The sequence below is a fragment of the Panicum virgatum genome, chromosome 5N, assembly GCF_016808335.1.
Source record: "Panicum virgatum strain AP13 chromosome 5N, P.virgatum_v5, whole genome shotgun sequence".
NCBI lineage: Eukaryota > Viridiplantae > Streptophyta > Magnoliopsida > Poales > Poaceae > Panicum > Panicum virgatum.
In genome coordinates this window covers 1,701,583-1,722,564 of record NC_053149.1, presented here as the reverse complement: position 1 = coordinate 1,722,564, position 20,982 = coordinate 1,701,583, and the positions used below count along the sequence as shown (strand labels likewise).

At 49.1% G+C, this 20,982-nt stretch overlaps 1 protein-coding gene and 1 long non-coding RNA gene across 3 annotated transcripts; one reads left to right on the top strand and one right to left on the bottom strand.

The window, feature by feature from the left end:
- Positions 1-2,369: 2,369 nt before the first annotated feature.
- Positions 2,370-4,651, bottom strand: LOC120672242. 2 transcript variants are annotated; one of them, XR_005674020.1, is made up of 3 exons: positions 4,345-4,651; positions 4,080-4,239; positions 2,370-2,422 (listed from the first exon to the last, which is right to left on the bottom strand). It is a non-coding gene; the product is annotated as an uncharacterized LOC120672242 (long non-coding RNA). The 2 variants fall into 2 exon arrangements; XR_005674019.1 differs by lacking the exon at positions 2,370-2,422 and adding an exon at positions 2,854-3,097.
- A 14,391-nt stretch (positions 4,652-19,042) lies between these two features.
- LOC120672849 lies at positions 19,043-19,690 on the top strand (the record flags this gene model as incomplete). The annotated part of the gene is made up of 1 exon (XM_039953458.1): positions 19,043-19,690. A coding segment is annotated over exon 1 (648 nt), but the record flags the coding sequence as incomplete, so codon positions are not given.
- Between the last annotated feature and the right edge of the window lie 1,292 nt (positions 19,691-20,982).

Sequence of the window (20,982 nt, the reverse complement as noted above, 5' to 3'; positions counted from 1 at the left end):
ACCGAAGACCATGCGGGGGGTCGAGCTGGCGGACAGCGCCCTCCGCACCATCTCCCCGAGGGCAACCTCGTCGCTTGGGGGGACGATGCAAAGAACAGCCGCCCAACCTGGCGCTAACGCCATGGTCAGGCGCCCTCATCCCCCTTCAGGCTAGGGGACATCGCAGAAGCATGACCCCACGGGCCCAATGCTCTTCTGCTGATCCCACTGAGCCTGGGGGATGGAGCGTACACCCACTCCGGTCTTCCCCTACCGCTCGCAAGCATTCTTCTAGCGCCAAAAGCCTAAAAAAGCCAGGCCACCCCATCTGGGGGCCGGTCACAAAAAGGCAAAGGAAACATTACAAGATTTAGGCAATGCTGGAAGAAAGAGTTGGGAGATTGGAGAAGAAAGGGAACCCCACGACCCCTATTTATAGCTGCGCCGGGCACAAAGCTTCAAGCTTGTCAAAGAGCGGAGGCTTGTATCGCCCGTGACAAAGTGGCGCTCCACGAGCAAAAGATGTCATCGGTCCCCGTGTCGAGACACGACCGAACGAAATAAAGCAGAGCTGAGCCCCTGGATGCCAAGCGGTGCAGCGTCGGCTCTGGCCGGCTGCCCTCGAACGGCGCGCCGCAAGGCGACCGGGAACGTCGGGGCCAAGGCCCTACATGCGGGACAGCGCGACGAAAGCGCCAGCTGCCAAGCAGCGGGCGCCACCATCGCCCTGGCCCACCTCAGCGCGCGGACACATCTTGTCCTTTAAACAAACAAACAAAGAGGCGCGTGCCTCGAAGTAGTCCCCCCACGGGCGTACTATCCCGACCGGCGTGTTGTCACATCCGCCGGGCTGGTGCTCAGGCGCGTCTGGCGGGTGCGCGGCATTGACTAATCACGTCAAAAGGGAAATCCCCAAATTACCCTTTGGCCGAACCCACTGATTCAACCAAAGCCTCGGGGGCTACTGTCGGGTATCACAATTAGGGACACCCTAATCGGGGTACTAAGACCGCTTTTAAAAACACAAACACCTGTTAAGGCAACTAGGCCCACGGCCTCCTTCCAATCTGGAAGAAAGGAAAGGACTCAATGAAGCCCAGCACGCGGCCCATTCACATCCCCCTCGAACCCGCGGAACGATCTCCGCCTCGCTCGAGGGTTCCTCTCGGGCCCGCTGGACAATCTCCGCCTTGCTCGAGGGTAGCGGATCTACCCTCGAGCGGGTGACTCATTTTCGGCCGCGCTCGAGGGCTCCCTTCGGGACCCTCGATCACGCAACGTACCTCCGCCTTGCTCGAGGGTAGCGGATCTACCCTCGAGCGGTGACTCATCTCCTGCCTCGCTCGAGGCCGTCTCTCAGCACAAGGGACAAACGGCCCCGCCGCCCAACCGCTCGTCGTACGAAGGCATTGAAAGCCAGCCACTCTGCCACGGCTCAAAGGACAGGCGGCGTCAGGCCGCCACTCCCATAGTGGATGTGACCGGGGTCCCATCCGCTGACTTCGGTCACCGCTTCCGCCATCCAGAAGGCTGTAGCGGCACTGTGGGACATGCAACGCGAGACAAGACGGGCCCGGCACGGCCCCCGTTCCTGTTCTGCCGACACCGACCATCCGGACTCACCTCCCACTGGGGAAGGGGTACGGTAACGTCACGTGTCCTCCCAAACGGAGCGCTCAGCGTACACGGACGGGGCCCCGGACCTCCCCTTTTTAGGAGCCCGGGACCTCCACGTGTCCCCCGGACCTTCTAGTGCGCACGACCGCACTCCGACCATGGGATCCGGGGCCGTCCCGCGCCATTTCTACCGCCGGGACACTACCGGACGACTGGCGTCATCTTCGCTGTACCAAGGATGAAATCCGGACGACAGCGACGCACGCCGCCTTCCCACAGTGTACTTCCTACAGTGTCCGACCACTGTACCCCGCGATTCAGGGCAGGACGGCGACTTCCATGCCCCACTCATGTACGCCGCCCCTCCTTGTGACTATAAAAGGAGGAGGCGGGCTCCCCTTAGCTGGGGCTGGACTCTGGCTGCTGCTGGCTGGTTAGGCTCTCTCTGAACTCTAGTCCGCTTGGTCTCTCTGGCTTCTCTCTTCAAGAGGACGTTCAGGGACTACTGAGCACTCATCTCAACCGACTCCACTCCTAGCTGAGACTTGGGAGCTTCTCTCCCTCTCTCGCCTTGCTTGTACCCCCTACTACAAGCACTCCGGGTGCAAGATAATACAGTGCCCTCGCACACCCCCTTTGCTGGACATACGGCCCCGCGGCCGGAACCAGGATAAACCGTGTGTTACTGTGTTGCCTCTTGCATCATCATCTGGGACGAGGAAACACGCAGCATTTACTAGTTGGGATCCGGGCCCCCGGGTCGGGACACCGACATCTTTGTACCCGTGCGATCAGTGCCAGCAAGGCAGCAACAAGGGAATCGTCTCTAGTTCAAACAAAGCAAAACAGAAAGATCAGGGATAACAAATGATGATAAACAAAAGGTTTGCTCAGAAATGTAAATTACTCATGTTGGGTGCTAGGGGCATCTTGTCTTCCATGTATCATAAAAAATTACAGATTCTATGTAGAAGCACATGGATTCATCTGTTATACCTCTTTCAAGTCACAAAGAATTCCAACCAGAAACATAACACAAAAGCTGAGGCACTCGCCAATTTATAAAATCTCCATGTCAGAGTTGATTAGAAAAGCTGGTCAAGGAGTGCAGACATGTGGGCCCAGAACAAGGAGATGTTTGGTGTAAGCTAATTTAAATATATACATGTATGAGCCTAGCAAGAAATGCAAATTTACTTGCAAATTATGGATACTGGATTTCCCTTAATGAAAAAAAAACCGTAAGATGCCAGAAGGTTAACACACAGTTGCTAGCCTTGGGAAAATTTATGACCAATTCAGAGACAGATAGAATTGCTTAAAGCTGAATGTTGGTCATTACTATGTTGGAGGCAACCTAGAATTCGTAGTGTTAATAGCAAGAACTCTTGCAATGGTCTTTGCTGCACCTAAATATTCCCAACTGAAATCACCATTTTAATGCTCATATACCAATCATGAATTGCATAGACTGCAAAAACTGCTTCTCCTCAACAGAAAACTGAAAAGAACCAAAGCACCATGTCATAAGAGGGTCTTGGCAAGAAAATTCAAAATAATAAATTCTCATGCAGCTCCACAAAATAATCGAAAATGTCGAAATCTCATTTTTGTGTTACTTGTGTCCAGAGAATTGCCATTTTATGGTGTACTCACATGAATTCCAAATGTCAAAGCACCTGAAATTTTTCATCAGCATTTTTCTCTGAACAATTTCGGAAGTACTAAAAGGTGCACCTGAAATTTTTCAGAGCATTTTCAGGACATATACAAGTAGCATCTACATACCATGACATATTCTTTTTTCAGAACTTAGTGGCTAATCTAATTTCGTACATGGGTGCTTTCTGAACTGACTTTTACGGTAACAGGTAACAGTGCTAATATATTTTTTCCCTGATAAGCATAAGCACTAAACCACATGATTTTTAGAATATAATAAAAGAAAACACTTTACAACAACAAACTGATATGGGCCGTGTTTGGTTTAATTTTGGTGAATTTTTTTCCGAAGGAATCTTGCATGCATGGTGCATTAAACGAAGTCTATTTGCAAAATCTTTTCACAGATGAGTGTAAATTTGCGAGCCGAACCTAATGAACCAAATGTTCTTACGGCATTAAGGCGAGTCACCACCGCCTAGCCGCCTAGGCGGGCCAAAATAGGGGAGTGCCTTGTCGCCTAGGCGACGCATAAGAATATTGAATGAATCTAATTAGTCCATAATTAGATACAGCAATGCTACAATACCATACTCTAATTGTCCTCTAATCGTACGGTCAAATACCTCATTGGCTACAGTAACTGCTACAGTACCATGGTTGTGGAGATTATTTTGTAATTTGACTTTATTTAGTACCTGTAATTAGTGGTCAAAACTGCGAAAATTTATTAACGCCAAACCAAACGCGGCTATGAGAACAAGTCCAAATGCATATGGAATCCAGACAGGGTTGTACGAGGACAATTCTAAGAAACTGACCAGCACAGCTCGACAATGACTCGGCGATGAGGTCGGACCCCTCCGCCTCAATGACTCGAAGCAGGAACTGCATGGTGTTGAGGTCCGAGCAGCGCACGCCACCCCAGCGCCATGTTGGCAGCACGTGGTGGCGCCCGTTCCCGAAGTGCATGTCCGCCACCTAGCAGCAGCAGTAGCCACAGAGAGTGAAATCAATCAGCAACCGAGATAGGGGAGCGGAGAGTAAGGGCCTGAGCTGAGTCGTGGGAGGCTGCGAGCGACTCACCTGCAGGATCTTGAAGGCGCCGTCATGCCGGAAGCAAAGGGGGAGCGACGCGCGCGTCGGGGTCCGGGTAAACCGGTAAAGCACGGTGCGGAGGACCAGCAGGGCGAGCAGGAAGGGGAACAGGAGGGATTCATGACGGCCGCCGGCGTTGGATCTAGGACCCCGGATCTTGATCTCGCCGTCGCTCTAGCCCTCCGCCTCGCCGGCGCAACACCTGGTCCCTCCTCGACGCCACCCTCCCCCGGACTGACTGGGAGGCCGGCGCCGGCGACGTCCCACGTGACCCCGTCAAGGAGGGCCAAGCAGTCCGCCCACCAGGTGTCACAGCCCAAGAAAAAAAAAGAGAAACAATTTTTTTCCTTGCCGGGCCCATCCGTCAGCCTCTCCATCTCCTCTTCTCTCTGTTCTGCTCGGCGCGCCGCGCCGCACGCGTCGTCCCGCCGCCGGCCAACCCCGGGACACGTGCCGGCCATCCTCGGCAGCCGTGCCGCGCGCGTCCTCCGCTCGACCTTATCCTCCACCATTACCGCGGCCTTATCCTCTACGCCCCCCGTCTCAAACCCTAGCCGTTCCCCTCCACCATTGCCGCCGGCCCGAGCTCCTTGCCGCCACCGATTCGCCGCCCTCGGTGAGCCCCTCGCCGATTCCTCGCGGGGCAGCTTCTCCTCCCTCTGCTCCTTCCTCACCGCACAGGGCCGCCGCCGCTCGCCTCGGTCCGCCGCCGCCCAACGCCGTCGCGCCGCCCGTCCGTTGCCGCTCCTCGCCTGCGCCGCCGCCGGTGAGGCTCGCCGCCACCTCCTCCACCCTGTGCGCACCTCCCCTTCCCCGCTCTGGCCCCGCCTCACCGCACCGCCTCGCGCCGCCGCCGTCGCCGCGCGCACCCGTGAATGCGCCCACGCGCGGGTCAAGGCGCGTGGCTTTGCCTTGACCCAGCCTGGTGGGCCGCTGGCCGTGGGCCCACCTGACAGCCGGGGCTGGTCGGCTGTGGGTGCCCCTAGCGTTTTCAAGTGTTTTTCTTTATGTAGCAATCTTGCATAATATGTAGAAATTCGTGTATAACTCCAAAAATTATGAAACTTATTTTGTTGGATTCCTCTAGCTGAGATCTACTGATGAAAAATATTTTTTTGCATGTTACTTTGCTGTAGATTTATCTATAGTTTTATCTTGCAAAAGTGATTAAAATGCTTATTTATTTGTGTATTGCTCTAAAAATTTCAAAATAAATTTTTTAGACTCCTTGTGAAGTGTAGTATTCAGTGGTGCAACTTGTTCACATGCTTCCTTGCTGTTTATCAAAGTTTTAGCTTGTTTTCTTATGCTTTATCTGAAAATGGTAAGAGCATGTAAATTCAATAAACCCTAAGCCTGTTTCTGTTTAATATGACTTTCGTGAGCCCAAGGCTTGTAAGTGGAGTTTGAAATCCACCTATATTGAACTTGTAATATTAAGTTTCGAACTCTATTTTTATAAAACTGCTCTTTGTGGATTATTGGCGATGTATTAGATTGTAAACTGTATGTGCATATGCTGATTCTGGGAGTATGTTGGAGCACATACCGGGACTACCGGATTCGATATTATTTTGGATGAATGACGTGTCGGTTATTCGTGTTTCTAGATGTGGGATAACACGTGGCACGCTCTCCGGCAAGCACGTGTTAACTCTCATCTGGATGATAATGACCGACGGTTCATTTAAAATAGTATCAAATTGGACGGTTCTCACAACGGGTATCAGAGCTGAGGTTTCCATGAAGTGAATCTAAAATTTGTTTAGTGGGTTGAGAGTCAAATAAAATTTGATTACTTGCACTAAGATTTACTTTGGTTAAAAAATTTGAACCTAAGGTGAAATGCTACCTTTCTTCCTTGGTCTTAGAACTAATTCCTCCTTATTGCTTCACTTGTTTAATTAAGATATGCTTAACCCCTCTTGTCTGCATGAGTAGTGGGAGCGTAGGGAAAACCCTTACCTGCTGGAAATCTTTTGAGCCTTTTACCGGAGTTGAGAAGGTGGGAATCACCCATTGTCCTGAGCGCTAGTAGGAGGGTTGTAGCGCTGCTGGACAATGCGGTTGTTTCGGGTCGTAAGTAAGTGCTAGAATGTTAAGGCATGCTCACGATGTGAGGAGACGTCATGTTGCATTCATGCCTCGCATGCATGCATATTTCTTTTCTGGTCTCCAAATCTATTTTCCTCCCAAAATTGCTACTCCGGTGTTGATCGTGTATTAGATTTTTATCTACCCATTGTCTTTTCACCCTGCCTTTGAGTATCATTCTCCATCTTTCATTCCTGACCGCTAACTGTTTTGTTTATTAACAGGATGGTGTTGCGTTCGGGAACTGAAAGGGATGGTGCTAATGGTTCGGGTGGCAATAACAACCGCAACAACGAGGTTCCCCTTCCTAATCCTCCCGTTCACCCAAGCCTCGCGGACGTCCTGGCCCAGCAAACTGAACTTATGGCGACTATAGTCAATCAAATGGGCAATGCCGGCAATCATGGCCCAAGAGCTGAGCCTCAAGTGAACAGGTTTGGGGATTTCTTCCGCACCAACCCGCCCATCTTTCGTGGCTCTAAGGATCCTCTTGATGCGGATTTCTGGCTCAATGTGATTGAAGAAAAGCTGGGTCTTATTGAGTGTGAGCCATATGAGAAGGTTTTATTTGCTGCTCATCAACTGCATGATGCCCCTGGGGCTTGGTGGAGGAACTTCAAGGCATCTCACCCTGCCAACCACCGCTTCACATGGGAGGAGTTCCGCACAGATTTTCGCTCCTTCCATATCCCCAAGGGCATAATGGATATCAAGAAGAAGGAATTTCTGAACCTCACTCAAGGAAGTCGTGATGTGATGGCCTATGTCAATGCCTTCAACACCCTCTCCCAATATGCACCTGAAGAAGTGGCCACCGATGCCAAGAAGCAAGAACGCCTGTACGATGGGCTCTCCGCAGAGTTGCAAGACAAGCTCTCCACTACCAAGTTTGAAGACTTCAATGACTTGGTGAATATCGCTATCAGAGCTGAGCACAAGATGAAGAATCTTGGCGATGTATTCGATTGTAAACTGTATGTGCATATGCTGATTCTGGGCGTATGTTGGAGCACATACCGGGACTACCGGATTTGATATTATTTTGGATGAATGACGTGTTGGTTATTCGTGTTTTCTAGATGTGGGATAACACGTGGCACGCTCTCCGGCAAGTATGTGTTAACTCTCATCTGGATGATAATGACCGACGGTTCGTTTAAAATAGTATCAAATTGGACGGTTCTCACACCAGGAAGGCCGGAGGAGGAGCGTGGCCTCGCAGTCCGCGGCCATCACAGCGAGCGCGACCAACGCTGTGGCCGCCCGCTTCCGCTGAGGCTAGAGGGGGAGGCGAGAGCGGTGGCGGCGGTGAGCGCAGGAGGGCACCGCAGCGAGGGCGGACCGGGCGCCGAGGTCGGGTCGTGGACTCGTGGGGGCGAGTAGGAGAGCCCACCTGGTGGCGCCGATTAACAGGAGGGGCGGCGTGGTTCGGCCGGGCAGAACCAGGCGGGTGAGGGAGGCGCGAGAGCAAGGGAGAGGGGGAGGGCGCCACGCGAGTGGGAGGGCGGCGGCGTGGCTGGTTAGACCGGCAGGCGGCAGAAGCGGCCGGGTTGGGGAGGGGGGCCTGCCGCGAGGGAAGCCGTCGGAGTGGGTGGTTGTGGGGTGCAGGGGTGGGAGGCGGTGCAGAAAGGCAATGAATGTTGGAGATTCGTTTGATATCGATCGGACGGACGAGAGTTGAAGTTGGCAGAACCATAGGGAGGCAGAAACATAGGAGGGTGAGGACACTGTAGGCTTTTTAGTAGTAGAGAAGAAGAGATAGAGACTTGGGTGGTAATGGTAATTTTGGTTCGTATTGCTTCTTGAGGAGTATTAATTTCTACAGTGTTCCTTAGCATCCCTTTTGTATGTGGTAAGATGAATAAAAAATATTTCTATTTTAGGGGGATTACATTTACTTCACGTCCACGTCTGGGGCCTTCTCCTTTTCCACCTCGGGCACCAGGGTACTCAACCTCCCCGCCCGATGTGGATTGTGCGTCACCCTCAATCTCCTCAAGTACAAGCTCCTAGGCCGATCAATGCCTATTGGAGCAATCCAAATGTTGCCGCAAAGAGTCCATGCTACAATTGTGGTGGTATAGGCCATTTCTCCAGGGACTGTCCCTCTCCGAGGCGTGGCGGTGCCTTCAATGCACCCAGGCCGAATAACCCTATACCTCAAGCACAGTGCCAAGAAGCCAAGCCACAACAAGCTCCTAAGCGTGGCCGTCTCAACTACACCACCGCCGAAGAAATTCCGGAGAATGCCGAAGTTCTCATGGGTACGCTCCTAATCAATTCTCACCCTGCGATGGTTCTTTTTGATTCTGGAGCAACTTTATCATTCATCAGCAAGAAATTATACTGCATAATAAGCTTGAGATGCAAAACCTACAAGTGTCATACCATATAGAATCACCGGGTGGGGAAATCATTGCCAGACACTTTGTTAATGAGGTTCCAATTCTCATTGAGGGAGTTACTTTTCGAGCCAATTTTCTCATCCTAGACAAGCTGGGGTTAGATGTGATTCTTGGGATGAATTGGTTGGGTAAGCATGATGGAGTTATCAATTGTGGGCCCCGCACCATCGATCTTTTTCATCCCTTAGGGAATAGAGTTCTACTCTCCTTTGCCAAGATGGAATCTTGTCTATATGCTTTGCCAAATACTAAAGTTACTGCTTTGGAAGATATTCCCGTGGTTTGTGAGTATTGGGATGTCTTTCCAGAAGAATTACCGGGTATGCCTTCTGATCGTGAGGTTGAATTTGTCATAGAGCTCATGCCCGGGACTGCTCCTATCTCTAAACAGCCTTATCGAATGCCTCCTAATGAACTGAGGGAATTGAAGGAGCAACTCAAGATTCTGTTGGATAAGGGTTTCATTCGTCCGAGCTCCTCTCCTTGGGGATGCCCGGCTCTTTTTGTGAAGAAGAAAGATGATAGTTTATGGATGTGTGTTGATTACCGTCCGTTAAACAAAGTCACTGTCAAGAACAAATATCCTCTTCCTCGGATTGATATCTTATTTGATCAACTCTCGGGAGCTCGATATTTCTCCAAGATTGATTTAAGATTAGGTTATCATCAAATCAAGATCCGGGAAAGAAGATATTCCAAAAACATCTTTTTCTACTAGATATGGTTTCTATGAATTCACTGTCATGTCCTTCGGCCTCACCAATGCACCGGCTTATTTCATGTATTTGATGAATAGTATCTTCATGGAGGAACTTAATGTCTTTGTGATCATCTTTATCGATGACATTCTCATTTATTCCAAGACCCAAGAAGATCATGCTCGTCATATTCATATCGTCCTCCAAAAGCTTAGAGAGCATCGTCTTTATGCCAAGTTCAGCAAATGTGAGTTTTGGCTTGAAAATGTCTCTTTTTCTCGGGTCATATTCTCTCTAAGGATGGTATTGCTGTAGATCCTAGCAAAGTGCAAGATGTTCTTGATTGGAAGCAACCTCAGAATGTCCCATGAGATCCGGAGTTTTCTTGGACTTGCGGGATATTACCGCCGGTTCATAGAGAACTTCTCAAAAAATAGCGAAGCCTATGACCGAGTTACTGAAAAATGGGGTCAAGTTTGAGTGGTCCCCAGCCTGTGAAGCAGCCCTTTCAAACCCTTAAGGATCGCCTCACTATGCTCCAGTCTTGCTCAGCCAGATATTTCAAGAGTTTTGATGTTTATTGCGATGCTCTCGCATCGGTCTTGGCTGTGTTCTTATGCAAGAAAGCCGAGTGGTGGCCTATGCTTCTCGTCAACTCAAGTGACATGAAGAAAATTATCCTACCCATGATTTAGCTTGCGGCTGTTGTCCATGCTCTCAAAATATGGCGTCACTATCTGCTTGGTAATCATTGCAACATCTATACTGATCACAAGAATCTCAAGTACATTTTCACTCAATCTGATCTCAACATGAGGCAACGTCGATGGCTTGAACTGATCAAGGATTATGATCTTGAAGTGCATTATCATCCTGGTAAGGCAAATGTCGTCGCTGATGCACTAAGCCGGAAGGCTCAATGTAATTGCTTGTCCATAGCCCCTCCTTTGCATACTCTCTGTGATGATCTCCGAAAACTCGGAATTTCTATGGTCAAGAAAGGTTATCTTGCTACTCTCACGGTTAAATCCGACCTTTATGATCAAATTAAGGAAGCTCAAAAAGAATAAGGGTATGGCTCGAATTCGGGAATTAATGAAGGAGGGCAAAAGCTCGGTGTTTCTTTACGGATGATCAAGGAGTTCTATTCTTTGGGAAGCGAATGTGGTGCCTAAGGATCATAACCTCAGGCGAATTATCCTTGATGAAGCCCATAGTTCTCAATTTTCCATTCACCTAGGTAGTACTAAAATGTATCAAGATCTCAAGCAAAGATTTTGGTGGACTCGTATGAAGCGAGAAATTGCTCGGTACGTCTCTGAGTGTGTGTTTGCCAAAGGGTTAAGGCCGAACATCTCAAACCTGCCGGTACTCTTCAGCCCTTGCCTATCCCATCATGCAAGTGGGAAGAAATTGGAATGGATTTTATCACCGGGTTACCTAAGTCTTCTCAAGGGTATGATTCTATATGGGTAATCGTGGATCGTTTGACAAAGTTGGCTCATTTTCTTCCGGTAAAGACTACTTATCTCGTCAAGCAATATGCGGAGTTGTACCTCACTCGCATTGTCTGTCTGCATGGTGTCCCTAAGAAAATTGTCTCTGATGGTGGTCCTCAATTTGTCGCTCATTTTTGGAGAAGTCTTCATGAAGCCATGGGAACTGATCTCACCTATAGCACTGCTTATCATTATCAAACCGACGGTCAAGCCGAGAGAGTCAATCAAATCCTAGAAGATACGTTAAGAGCTTGTGCTCCCATATATGAGAAGAAATGGGTTACATGCTTGCCGTTCGCAGAGTTCTCTTATAACAATAGTTATCAAGCAAGTATCAAAATGTCACCTTTTGAAGCCCTTTATGGAAGACGGTGCAGGACTCCTATCAATTGGTCCGAATATGGAGAAAGGCCTTTCTTTGGCCTAGATTTGGTGAAAGATGCCGATGATCAATTCAGGATTATTCATGAGAATCTTCGCATTGCTCAATCTCGTCAAAAGACTTATGCTGATCGTCGTCGCCGAGAACTCCACCTCAAAATTGGTGATTATGTCTATCTCAAGGTTTCTCCATTTAAGGGCACTCACCGTTTTCAAGTAAGAGGAAAATTAGCGCCACGCTATGTGGGACCCTTTCGGATCATCAAGAAGGTTGGAGCCGTGGCTTATCAATTGGAACTTCCTCAATCACTCTCCGTCGTGCACAATGTTTTTCATACCTCTCAATTCAAGAAATGTCATCGTGTTCCAACTGACGCCATCGACCTTGAGCCACTTGACCTTCAACCGGGTCTTACCTACGAAGAACACCCAATTGCCATTCTTGACCGAGATGAAAGAAAGGTGAAGCGTAACATGGTGAAGTTTGTAAAGGTTCAATGGAGCAATCATACCGAAGATGAAGCCACTTGGGAGCGTGAAGATCAATTACGTCAAGAATACCCTGAATTCTTTTCCGATGAGTAAGTTTTCTCTCTATCACTCCACTTTCTTAATGAAGTTTATTTTTCTGGATACTGTTATATGTGTACACAATCACCATCAAGAAGACTCTAGGAATATCTCATCACACCACATCACCCATGCTTTTGCACATCTTCTCTTAGATATTTGTTCTGTCTAGGTGAATGTGGCCTTAATCTAGTCCAAGTTTTATCCTTCCCCTCTTACTTAACTAAATCTCGGGACGAGATTTTCTTAGGGGGGGGGAGAGTTGTCACAGACCAAGAAAAAAAAGAGAAATAATTTTTTCCTCGCCGGGCCCACCCGTCAGCCTCTCCATCTCCTCTTCTCTATGTTCTGCTCGGCGCGCCGCCGGCCAACCCCAGGACACGTGCCGGTCATCCTCGGCAGTTGTGCCGCGCGCGTCCTCTGCTCGCCCTTATCCTCCACCATTGCCGAGGCCTTATCCTCTACGCCCCCTCTCAAACCCTAGCCGTTCCCCTCCACCATTGCCGCCGGCCCAAGCTCCTTGCCGCCACCGATTCGCCGCCCTCGGTGAGCCCCTCGCCGATTCCTCGCGGGGGCAGCTTCTCCTCCCTCTGCTCCTTCGATTCCACCCCTAACCCGGCCTCCTTCCTCACCGCACAGGGCCGCCGCCGCTCGCCTCGGCCAACCGCCGCCCAACGCCGCCGCGCCGCCCGTCCGTTGCTGCTCCTCGCCTGCGCCGCCGCCGGTGAGGCTCGCTGCCACCTCCTCCACCCCGTGCGCACCTTCCCTTCCCCGCTCTGGCCCCGCCTCGCCGCAGCACCTCGCGCCGCCGCCGCCGTCGCCGCGCGTGCGCGCGCGTCGTGCCGCGCGCACCCCATGGCCGCGCCCACGCGCGGGTCAAGGCGCGTGGCTTTGCCTTGACCCGGCCTGGTGGGCCGCTGGCCGTGGGCCCCGCCTGACAGCCGCTGGGCTGGTCGGCTGTGGGTGCCCCCAGTGTTTTCAAGTGTTTTTCTTTATGCAGCAATCTTGCAAAATATGTAGAAATTCGTGTATAACTCCAAAAATTATGAAACTTATTTTGTTGGATTCCTCTAGATGATATCTACTCATGAAATATATTGTTTTGCATGTTACTTTGCTGTAGATTTATCTATAGTTTTATCTTGCAAAAGTTTGTATGCATTTTCTGATTTATCTTGTTTAGAGTGGCTGAAAACTAATGTATTTATGATTAATTATAGGAAAATTCTTTAGCTGCAAAACCAATTTTCATGAGTTCTTTGCAATGTTCTCGGAATGCTCAAATTATTTCATGATTTATGCTTGTTTTTTAGTTCATTTCTTAATTCTTGCATCACATTCATGCATTATAGTGACCGAACCGTCGGAGATCGAACCCGTGGAGCCCACCGAGTCCGTTGAGCCTGAACCCGGAGTCCCATTCGAGGTCGAGCCCGAAGTTAACCAAGGCAAGCAGCTAAGCATATTCCTTGCACCTGTCTAATCTGATTTAGTTTAGCTATTACACATGGGTATTGTTGGGCTATATATGTATAGTATGTATGTATTGCATTGTTGTACCTATCTTGATGCATAGTCCTTCCTTGATTTGTTATCCTTGTTCTTGGCACTACTTAGTTAGTTAATTATTTAACTTGACTAGATGCTTAGCCCTGCTTAGAATACTTATATTGCTCGCTAGACAGGAATGGTTTAGAGGATCACATTTACCGTTTACCCTTGATCGCACTAGTTCGGTTGGGTTGTTAAGAGTTTGGTAGTATCGAGATTCGAGCGCAATGGTAGGGCCTAGAGAATGGAGTCACTTGGGCATAGTCCGCTTGAATCGTTTAAGGACCGTCCGTGGATGACGTCGGTTTTGAGCACCTTTCCGTGCTACCACATAACCAATATAATGGTACGGATAAGCCAATTACCTTCTTTGACTTGATCATTGATGTACAGTCCTAGATACATGGCTACGGGCTATGCAGAGAGGCTTAGTGTGTCCCCAGGTGGACCTATGTGTAGGAAAGTTTAGAAATGTCCCTGGTGGAACTAAGTCTCTACTCGTAAGATAGGTGTGAGGTTCAATGATCGAGCCTTGTTGGGAACGGTTGACGTGAGTACCCCCTTGCCCGGCGTGATCGGTTGGGTGAGTCGCATGGTCCTCGCGTCGTGTGGGTAAAGTAGTACACCCTTGCAAGGTTATAATCAATTCGAATTGCCGCGCTCTCGGTTATGAGCAAGCTCCTTATCCCATGAACTCCTCGTAGAAATTCGGTTTGGTGGAAATGGTTCATGGCACCTCTATGTCACTTTATTTGATATACTTGTAACTAACTAAAATTTTAATGGGGGTTTGGGTAATATTAATTAATTGTGATAGGCGATAGGGTAGAGAGCTAATGCTGATGCAATAATTACTTAACCTTAAAGCTTTTACTTGAGCTATTGCATGATCCTTGTTTATTTAATTGCGTAAGTCTTGCGAGTACCTTTTGTACTCAGGTTGCTTTCTAAACCTAGTTGCAGGTGAGCCGGAAGTGGTGTTCGGCCACTTCTACCCCGCTGATCCTAACGCGGGGAGGAGTAGGTCGTTACAGCTGTGGTGATGTCCTTGAGTAAGGCATCATCATCTTAAGTATGTTTTATCGTAGCTGAACTCCGTGAGAGCATGTAAATTCAATAAACCCTAAGCTTGTTTCTGTTTAATATGACTTTCGTGAGCCCAAGGCTTGTAAGTGGAGTTTGAAATCCACCTATATTAAACTTGTAATATTAAGTTTCGAACTCTATTTTTATAAAACTGCTCTTTGTAGATTATTGGCGATGTATTAGATTGTAAACTGTATGTGCATATGCTGATTCTGGGCGTATGTTGGAGCACATACCGGGACTACCGGATTTGACATTATTTTGGATGAATGACGTGTCGGTTATTCGTGTTTCTAGATGTGGGATAACACGTGGCACGCTCTCCGGCAAGCACGTGTTAACTCTCATCTGGATGATAATGACCGACGGTTCGTTTAAAATAGTATCAAATTGGACGGTTCTCACAACGGGTATCAGAGCTGAGGTTTCCATGAAGTGAATCTAAAATTTGTTTAGTGGGTTGAGAGTCAAATAAAATTTGATTACTTGCACTAAGATTTACTTTGGTTAAAAAATTTGAACCTAAGGTGAAATGCTACCTTTCTTCCTTGGTCTTAGAACTAATTCCTCCTTATTGCTTCACTTGTTTAATTAAGATATGCTTAACCCCTCTTGTCTGCATGAGTAGTGGGAGCGTAGGGAAAACCCTTACCTGCTGGAAATCTTTTGAGCCTTTTACCGGAGTTGAGAAGGTGGGAATCACCCATTGTCCTGAGCGCTAGTAGGAGGGTTGTAGCGCTGCTGGACAATGCGGTTGTTTCGGGTCGTAAGTAAGTGCTAGAATGTTAAGGCATGCTCACGATGTGAGGAGACGTCATGTTGCATTCATGCCTCGCATGCATGCATATTTCTTTTCTGGTCTCCAAATCTATTTTCCTCCCAAAATTGCTACTCCGGTGTTGATCGTGTATTAGATTTTTATCTACCCATTGTCTTTTCACCCTGCCTTTGAGTATCATTCTCCATCTTTCATTCCTGACCGCTAACTGTTTTGTTTATTAACAGGATGGTGTTGCGTTCGGGAACTGAAAGGGATGGTGCTAATGGTTCGGGTGGCAATAACAACCGCAACAACGAGGTTCCCCTTCCTAATCCTCCCGTTCACCCAAGCCTCGCGGACGTCCTGGCCCGGCAAACTGAACTTATGGCGACTATAGTAAATCAAATGGGCAATGCCGGCAATCATGGCCCAAGAGCTGAGCCTCAAGTGAACAGGTTTGGGGATTTCTTCCGCACCAACCCGCCCATCTTTCGTGGCTCTAAGGATCCTCTTGATGCGGATTTCTGGCTCAATGTGATTGAAGAAAAGCTGGGTCTTATTGAGTGTGAGCCATATGAGAAGGTTTTATTTGCTGCTCATCAACTGCATGATGCCCCTGGGGCTTGGTGGAGGAACTTCAAGGCATCTCACCCTGCCAACCACCGCTTCACATGGGAGGAGTTCCGCACAGATTTTCGCTCCTTCCATATCCCCAAGGGCATAATGGATATCAAGAAGAAGGAATTTCTGAACCTCACTCAAGGAAGTCGTGATGTGATGGCCTATGTCAATGCCTTCAACACCCTCTCCCAATATGCACCTGAAGAAGTGGCCACCGATGCCAAGAAGCAAGAACGCCTGTACGATGGGCTCTCCGCAGAGTTGCAAGACAAGCTCTCCACTACCAAGTTTGAAGACTTCAATGACTTGGTGAATATCGCTATCAGAGCTGAGCACAAGATGAAGGATCTTGGCGATATATTCGATTGTAAACTGTATGTGCATATGCTGATTCTGGGCGTATGTTGGAGCACATACTGGGTCTACCGGATTTGATATTATTTTGGATGAATGGCGTGTCGGTTATTCGTGTTTCTAGATGTGGGATAACACGTGGCACGCTCTCCGGCAAGCACGTGTTAACTCTCATCTGGATGATAATGACCGACAGTTCGTTTAAAATAGTATCAAATTGGACGGTTCTCACACCAGGAAGGCCGGAGGAGGAGCGTGGCCTCGCAGTCCGCGGCCATCACACCGAGCGCGACCAACGCTGCGGCCGCCCGCTTCCGCTGAGGCTAGAGGGGGAGGCGAGAGCGGCGGCGGCGGCGAGCGCGGGAGGGCACCGCAGCGAGGGCGGACCGGGCGCCGAGGTCGGGTCGTGGACTCGTGGGAGCGAGTAGGAGAGCCCACCTGGCGGCGCCGATTAACAGGAGGGGCGGCGTGGTTCTGCCGGGCAGAACTAGGCGGGTGAGGGAGGCGCGAGAGCGAGGGAGACGGGGAGGGCGCCGCGCGAGTGGGAGGGCGGCGGCGTGGCTGGTTAGACCGGCAGGCGGCAGAAGCGGCCGGGTTGGGGAGGGGGGCCTGCCGCGAGGGAAGCCGTCGGAGTGGGTGGTTGTGGGGCGCGGGGGTGGGAGGCGGTGCAGAAAGGCAATGAATGTTGGAGATTCGTTTGATATTGATCGGACGGACGAGAGTTGAAGTTGGCAGAACCATAGGGAGGCAGAAACATAGGAGGGTGAGGACACTGCAAGCTTTTTAGTAGTAGAGAAGAAGAGATAGAGACTTGGGTGGTAATGGTAATTTTGGTTCGTATTGCTTCTTGAGTATTAATTTCTACTGTGTTCCTTAGCATCCCTTTTGTATGTGGTAAGATGAATAAAAAATATTTCTATTTTAGGGGGATTACATTTACTTCACCTATACCACTGTCGATCATACCAATTTTATTTAACCACTAAAGGACATGTTTGGTTTGCTACTAAAAGTTGCCGTGCTAAAATGTGGATCCGGATTCACGGGCTGCCCTTCACGGCCCATGTTTCTCGAATGACCGTGGATCCGGATTCAATTTCTTTGGGCTCCTTTTGAGCCAGTCATGGCCCGGCCAACTTCGATCAGACTATTGGGCCAATGAGGCATGCATCTCTACGCTCAAAAAAAAAAAGGCATGCATCGGCGCATCACTCGCCCTCGCATTCCGTTGCGTTGCGTGCCTTGTTTGGGTGACATCACCCGGACCCACCAATCACAGCTGGCAAGCGGCGGAGCGGAGCGGAGCAGAGCCCCCCGTCGCCAGCTGCACGTCGACGACGCACGGGCCATGGAATACAAAACCGCTCGATAATCGCGATTATCGGTGAAATTTACCGTTACCGATGTTGACTGATATCGGTTTTCAATTGATTTTTCGATGGATTTCGATCCAAATTTCAAAATTTCAAAGAAATTTATAACTAGTGTGGAAAAAATTCTATAAAAAAACTAGAGCCTCTCTATAGTCTAGAATGATGTCACATATTAAAAACAACCACCGTTTGCTTAGACAAAAAAATGTTTTCAATACTAAAGCCTGATAATTGATGCAAATCCATCGATAATCAATGCAAATCAGTTGATATTCAACAACTTTGGTTGATTTTCTATTTCCTTTCACCAACTTGACCAAATATGCATGGGGTATTTACTATATTGTTGTATATTATGCTACAAATGGATGGTTATACTGATAATTTGCAATGTAGATTAGTGTTAAATATTAGTGGTGGGAAGAAAGACTTCAATGTTGACTTGTTGTTAAATCAGTTAGGATACAATAGGCTTCAATGTTGACTATAATATGTATGCTTATACTAAAAAAACTATGTCTAACTGGTTTACATAATTATTATAAAAAAGTGTCATTTATGAAAAATGGATGTTTTAAGTGCCTTTCTGTATGAATTATGGATGTGGTCATATGAGTCTGTTACCAATTTTTATAAAACTTGTGTCAATTTATGCTAATATGGACAATGTGGTTTGTATGGACTATGTACTTTTTTGTATTTATGTGCAATTTCATTTGGTGTATGCCTATTTGTGTGGTTTGCATAATTATACATAACATGGATATATGTAATATGTATCTATAGTTTATTCAATTTATGTCCAAAATATATGTACATGTTTATTTCTAATGCAATTCTATCGTAAGCTACGTATAATTTCTATAATTTACCTTATAAAATACCATACTTAACAAACCAAATAAAAATACTATAAAAATTTCTATTTTCCATCTGCTAAATACATTTCTCAGCCGAATTTTCGATAAATCGACCGATTTGCATCGATTATCAATGATAAATAATTGATTATCGATATTTGAATTTGACCTTCCTTATCAGTCGATTTTAGCGATATTTCACCGATTTTCAATCGATTATCGATACCGGAGGGCACTGATAAACAATGTATCAGTGATAATGTAAACCCTGGCACGGGCACGGCACACCAACTTGCTCCTCACGCCTGCCTTCCTTCCTATATAAATCCATCATCCCCTTCCTCTAGCGCCTAGTAGCGGATCAATTCAATTCAAAATTCAAATCCAACCAAACCAACCCACTCGCCAGTCGCCACCACCCTCCCAGCCCAGCCATGTCGGCGCCGCCCGAAGCCGCCGAGTCCTCGCGCGCTCGCCAGCAGCCGGAGGAGCCATCCGACGAGTCGCCTCAGCGCTGCCGGTGGGTGGCCCTCTCTACCATCACAGGCGGGCCGCACCGCCCCGGGGACGAGCGGCACCGCCGCATCCTCCGCGGCCGCGACCTCCTGCTCGACCTCCACGACCCGCCGCGCGCCTCCACCCTGGTGCTGCGCGCCAACCTCACCAGCTTCTTCCCCATCATCCTCGTCGCCGACTCCTCCTCCGCCCGCCTCCTCGTCAAGGCCGCCTGGGGCAGCGCCCGCATCAACCGCCCCGAGTACTTCCTCTGCGACGCCCGCTCCCGCACCGCCCAGCGCCTCCCCGCCGTGCCCTCCTCCGAGCTCGGCGGCCCCGACGCCTGCCCGCTCGGCGGCCTCGACCTCTGCCCGCGCCGCAGCATCGGCCTCATAGCCGACCCGGACCGCACCGGCCACTTCATGATCGCGCAGCTCCACCCTGCCCCCGCCACCCGCCACGGCTTCATCCTCTTCTACTCCACCGCCACACGCCGCTGGGCCACCAAGCAGCTCGCCTCCGCCCCGGAGCACAAGCGCTGGGGCGCCCACGGCGTCCTCGCCCACGACGGGCTCCTCTGGTGGCTCCGAGCTCGAGCAACGCCGCCGGGCTGCATCATATCGCACTCTCGCCGTCCAGCCTCCGACGGTCGGTATTCGGGGTGCCGTCCTCCCCTGGTTGTCGCAAGGACGCGCTGGCTCCGCTGCATGCCGTGACTCGCCGGAGAGCCCCCCGTGTCCCGGAGCTGCTGGACGGTCCTGACTCCGGCGACCTCGATTCCGGCGAGGAGGACGGTGGCGGACGAGCGGCAGCAGGAGCGCACCTCGACCAGGGGGCATATGCAAAGTACAGGGTCCTCGACCACTGGCCACTGCACGGCCGTCTCTGCCCTTCCTCGTCGCCTGCCAAATCCCGGATGCTCATTCTACTTTGCAATGCAAGGTACACATGCCAATTCCTGATGCAATCGCCAGCGTACCAACCTACCAGGTGTTCGCTACTTTGCCTACAAGAGGGAGGCCAGGGGTGGGTGGGTTCACTAAACCTTCCTTGCCCTTTTTGTTGACAGAACTGTCTCCATCCTTTTCTATACTGTCAACTAAACAAGGTTTTGTGATCTTCGCTAGGTGTTGATCTCACCTTCATGCAGTGTATGGGCAGCGGAGTTTTTTGTGGACGGCATCAAATCCTTTTCAAGATCAGTCAGCTACAGTTAAGAGCAGGGTTCTGATCTGCACCCTTTGGTGCATATAGAAATGTCGCAATGCCAAGGTTTTCAGAAGTGAGGATGCTACAAAGCTGAGGACAAGGATTGGTTATTAGAGTGGAGCAATTTTTCCCATGTACCTTTTTTTTTTGCTTTAAGGTCCTTTTGCCTTCTGCTCTTGCTTCTTATTTCCCTCGTGTACTCTCTCTGATCAGGTTTTTCCTGATTTTTAAGTGTTTGTAAATTATTGTTTTTTTTTACAATAAAAGCTCAGGCAACCTTCAATGGCTGCCGTTGTTTCTCTCAAAAATGGTGGTTTGGCTTGATTCTAACTTTGATCCGGCTTTACATTGTTGCTTTGGAGTCACAGATCAAAGATAACTGAAGATTGTTCTTCAGTATTGAGTGTTGGTGTGGATGGATTTTTATGCTACATTTGACATCAAGAGGACACGCGGAGCTGGTGATGGAAGAGATATCATTGTTGAACAGTGGCATATATGTAGCACATGTGCATGTCAAATATGGGTTAACTATCAGGAATTTTCTTGTTACTTGCGAGCAAATGTTTTGGCAAATTGAGCAAGAATAGAAAATGTCTTTGACAGTTGCCTGACAAACGGTAACTCCTGAAACAAGAGAAACCAATGCCTAGGAAAACCTTCCATTTTA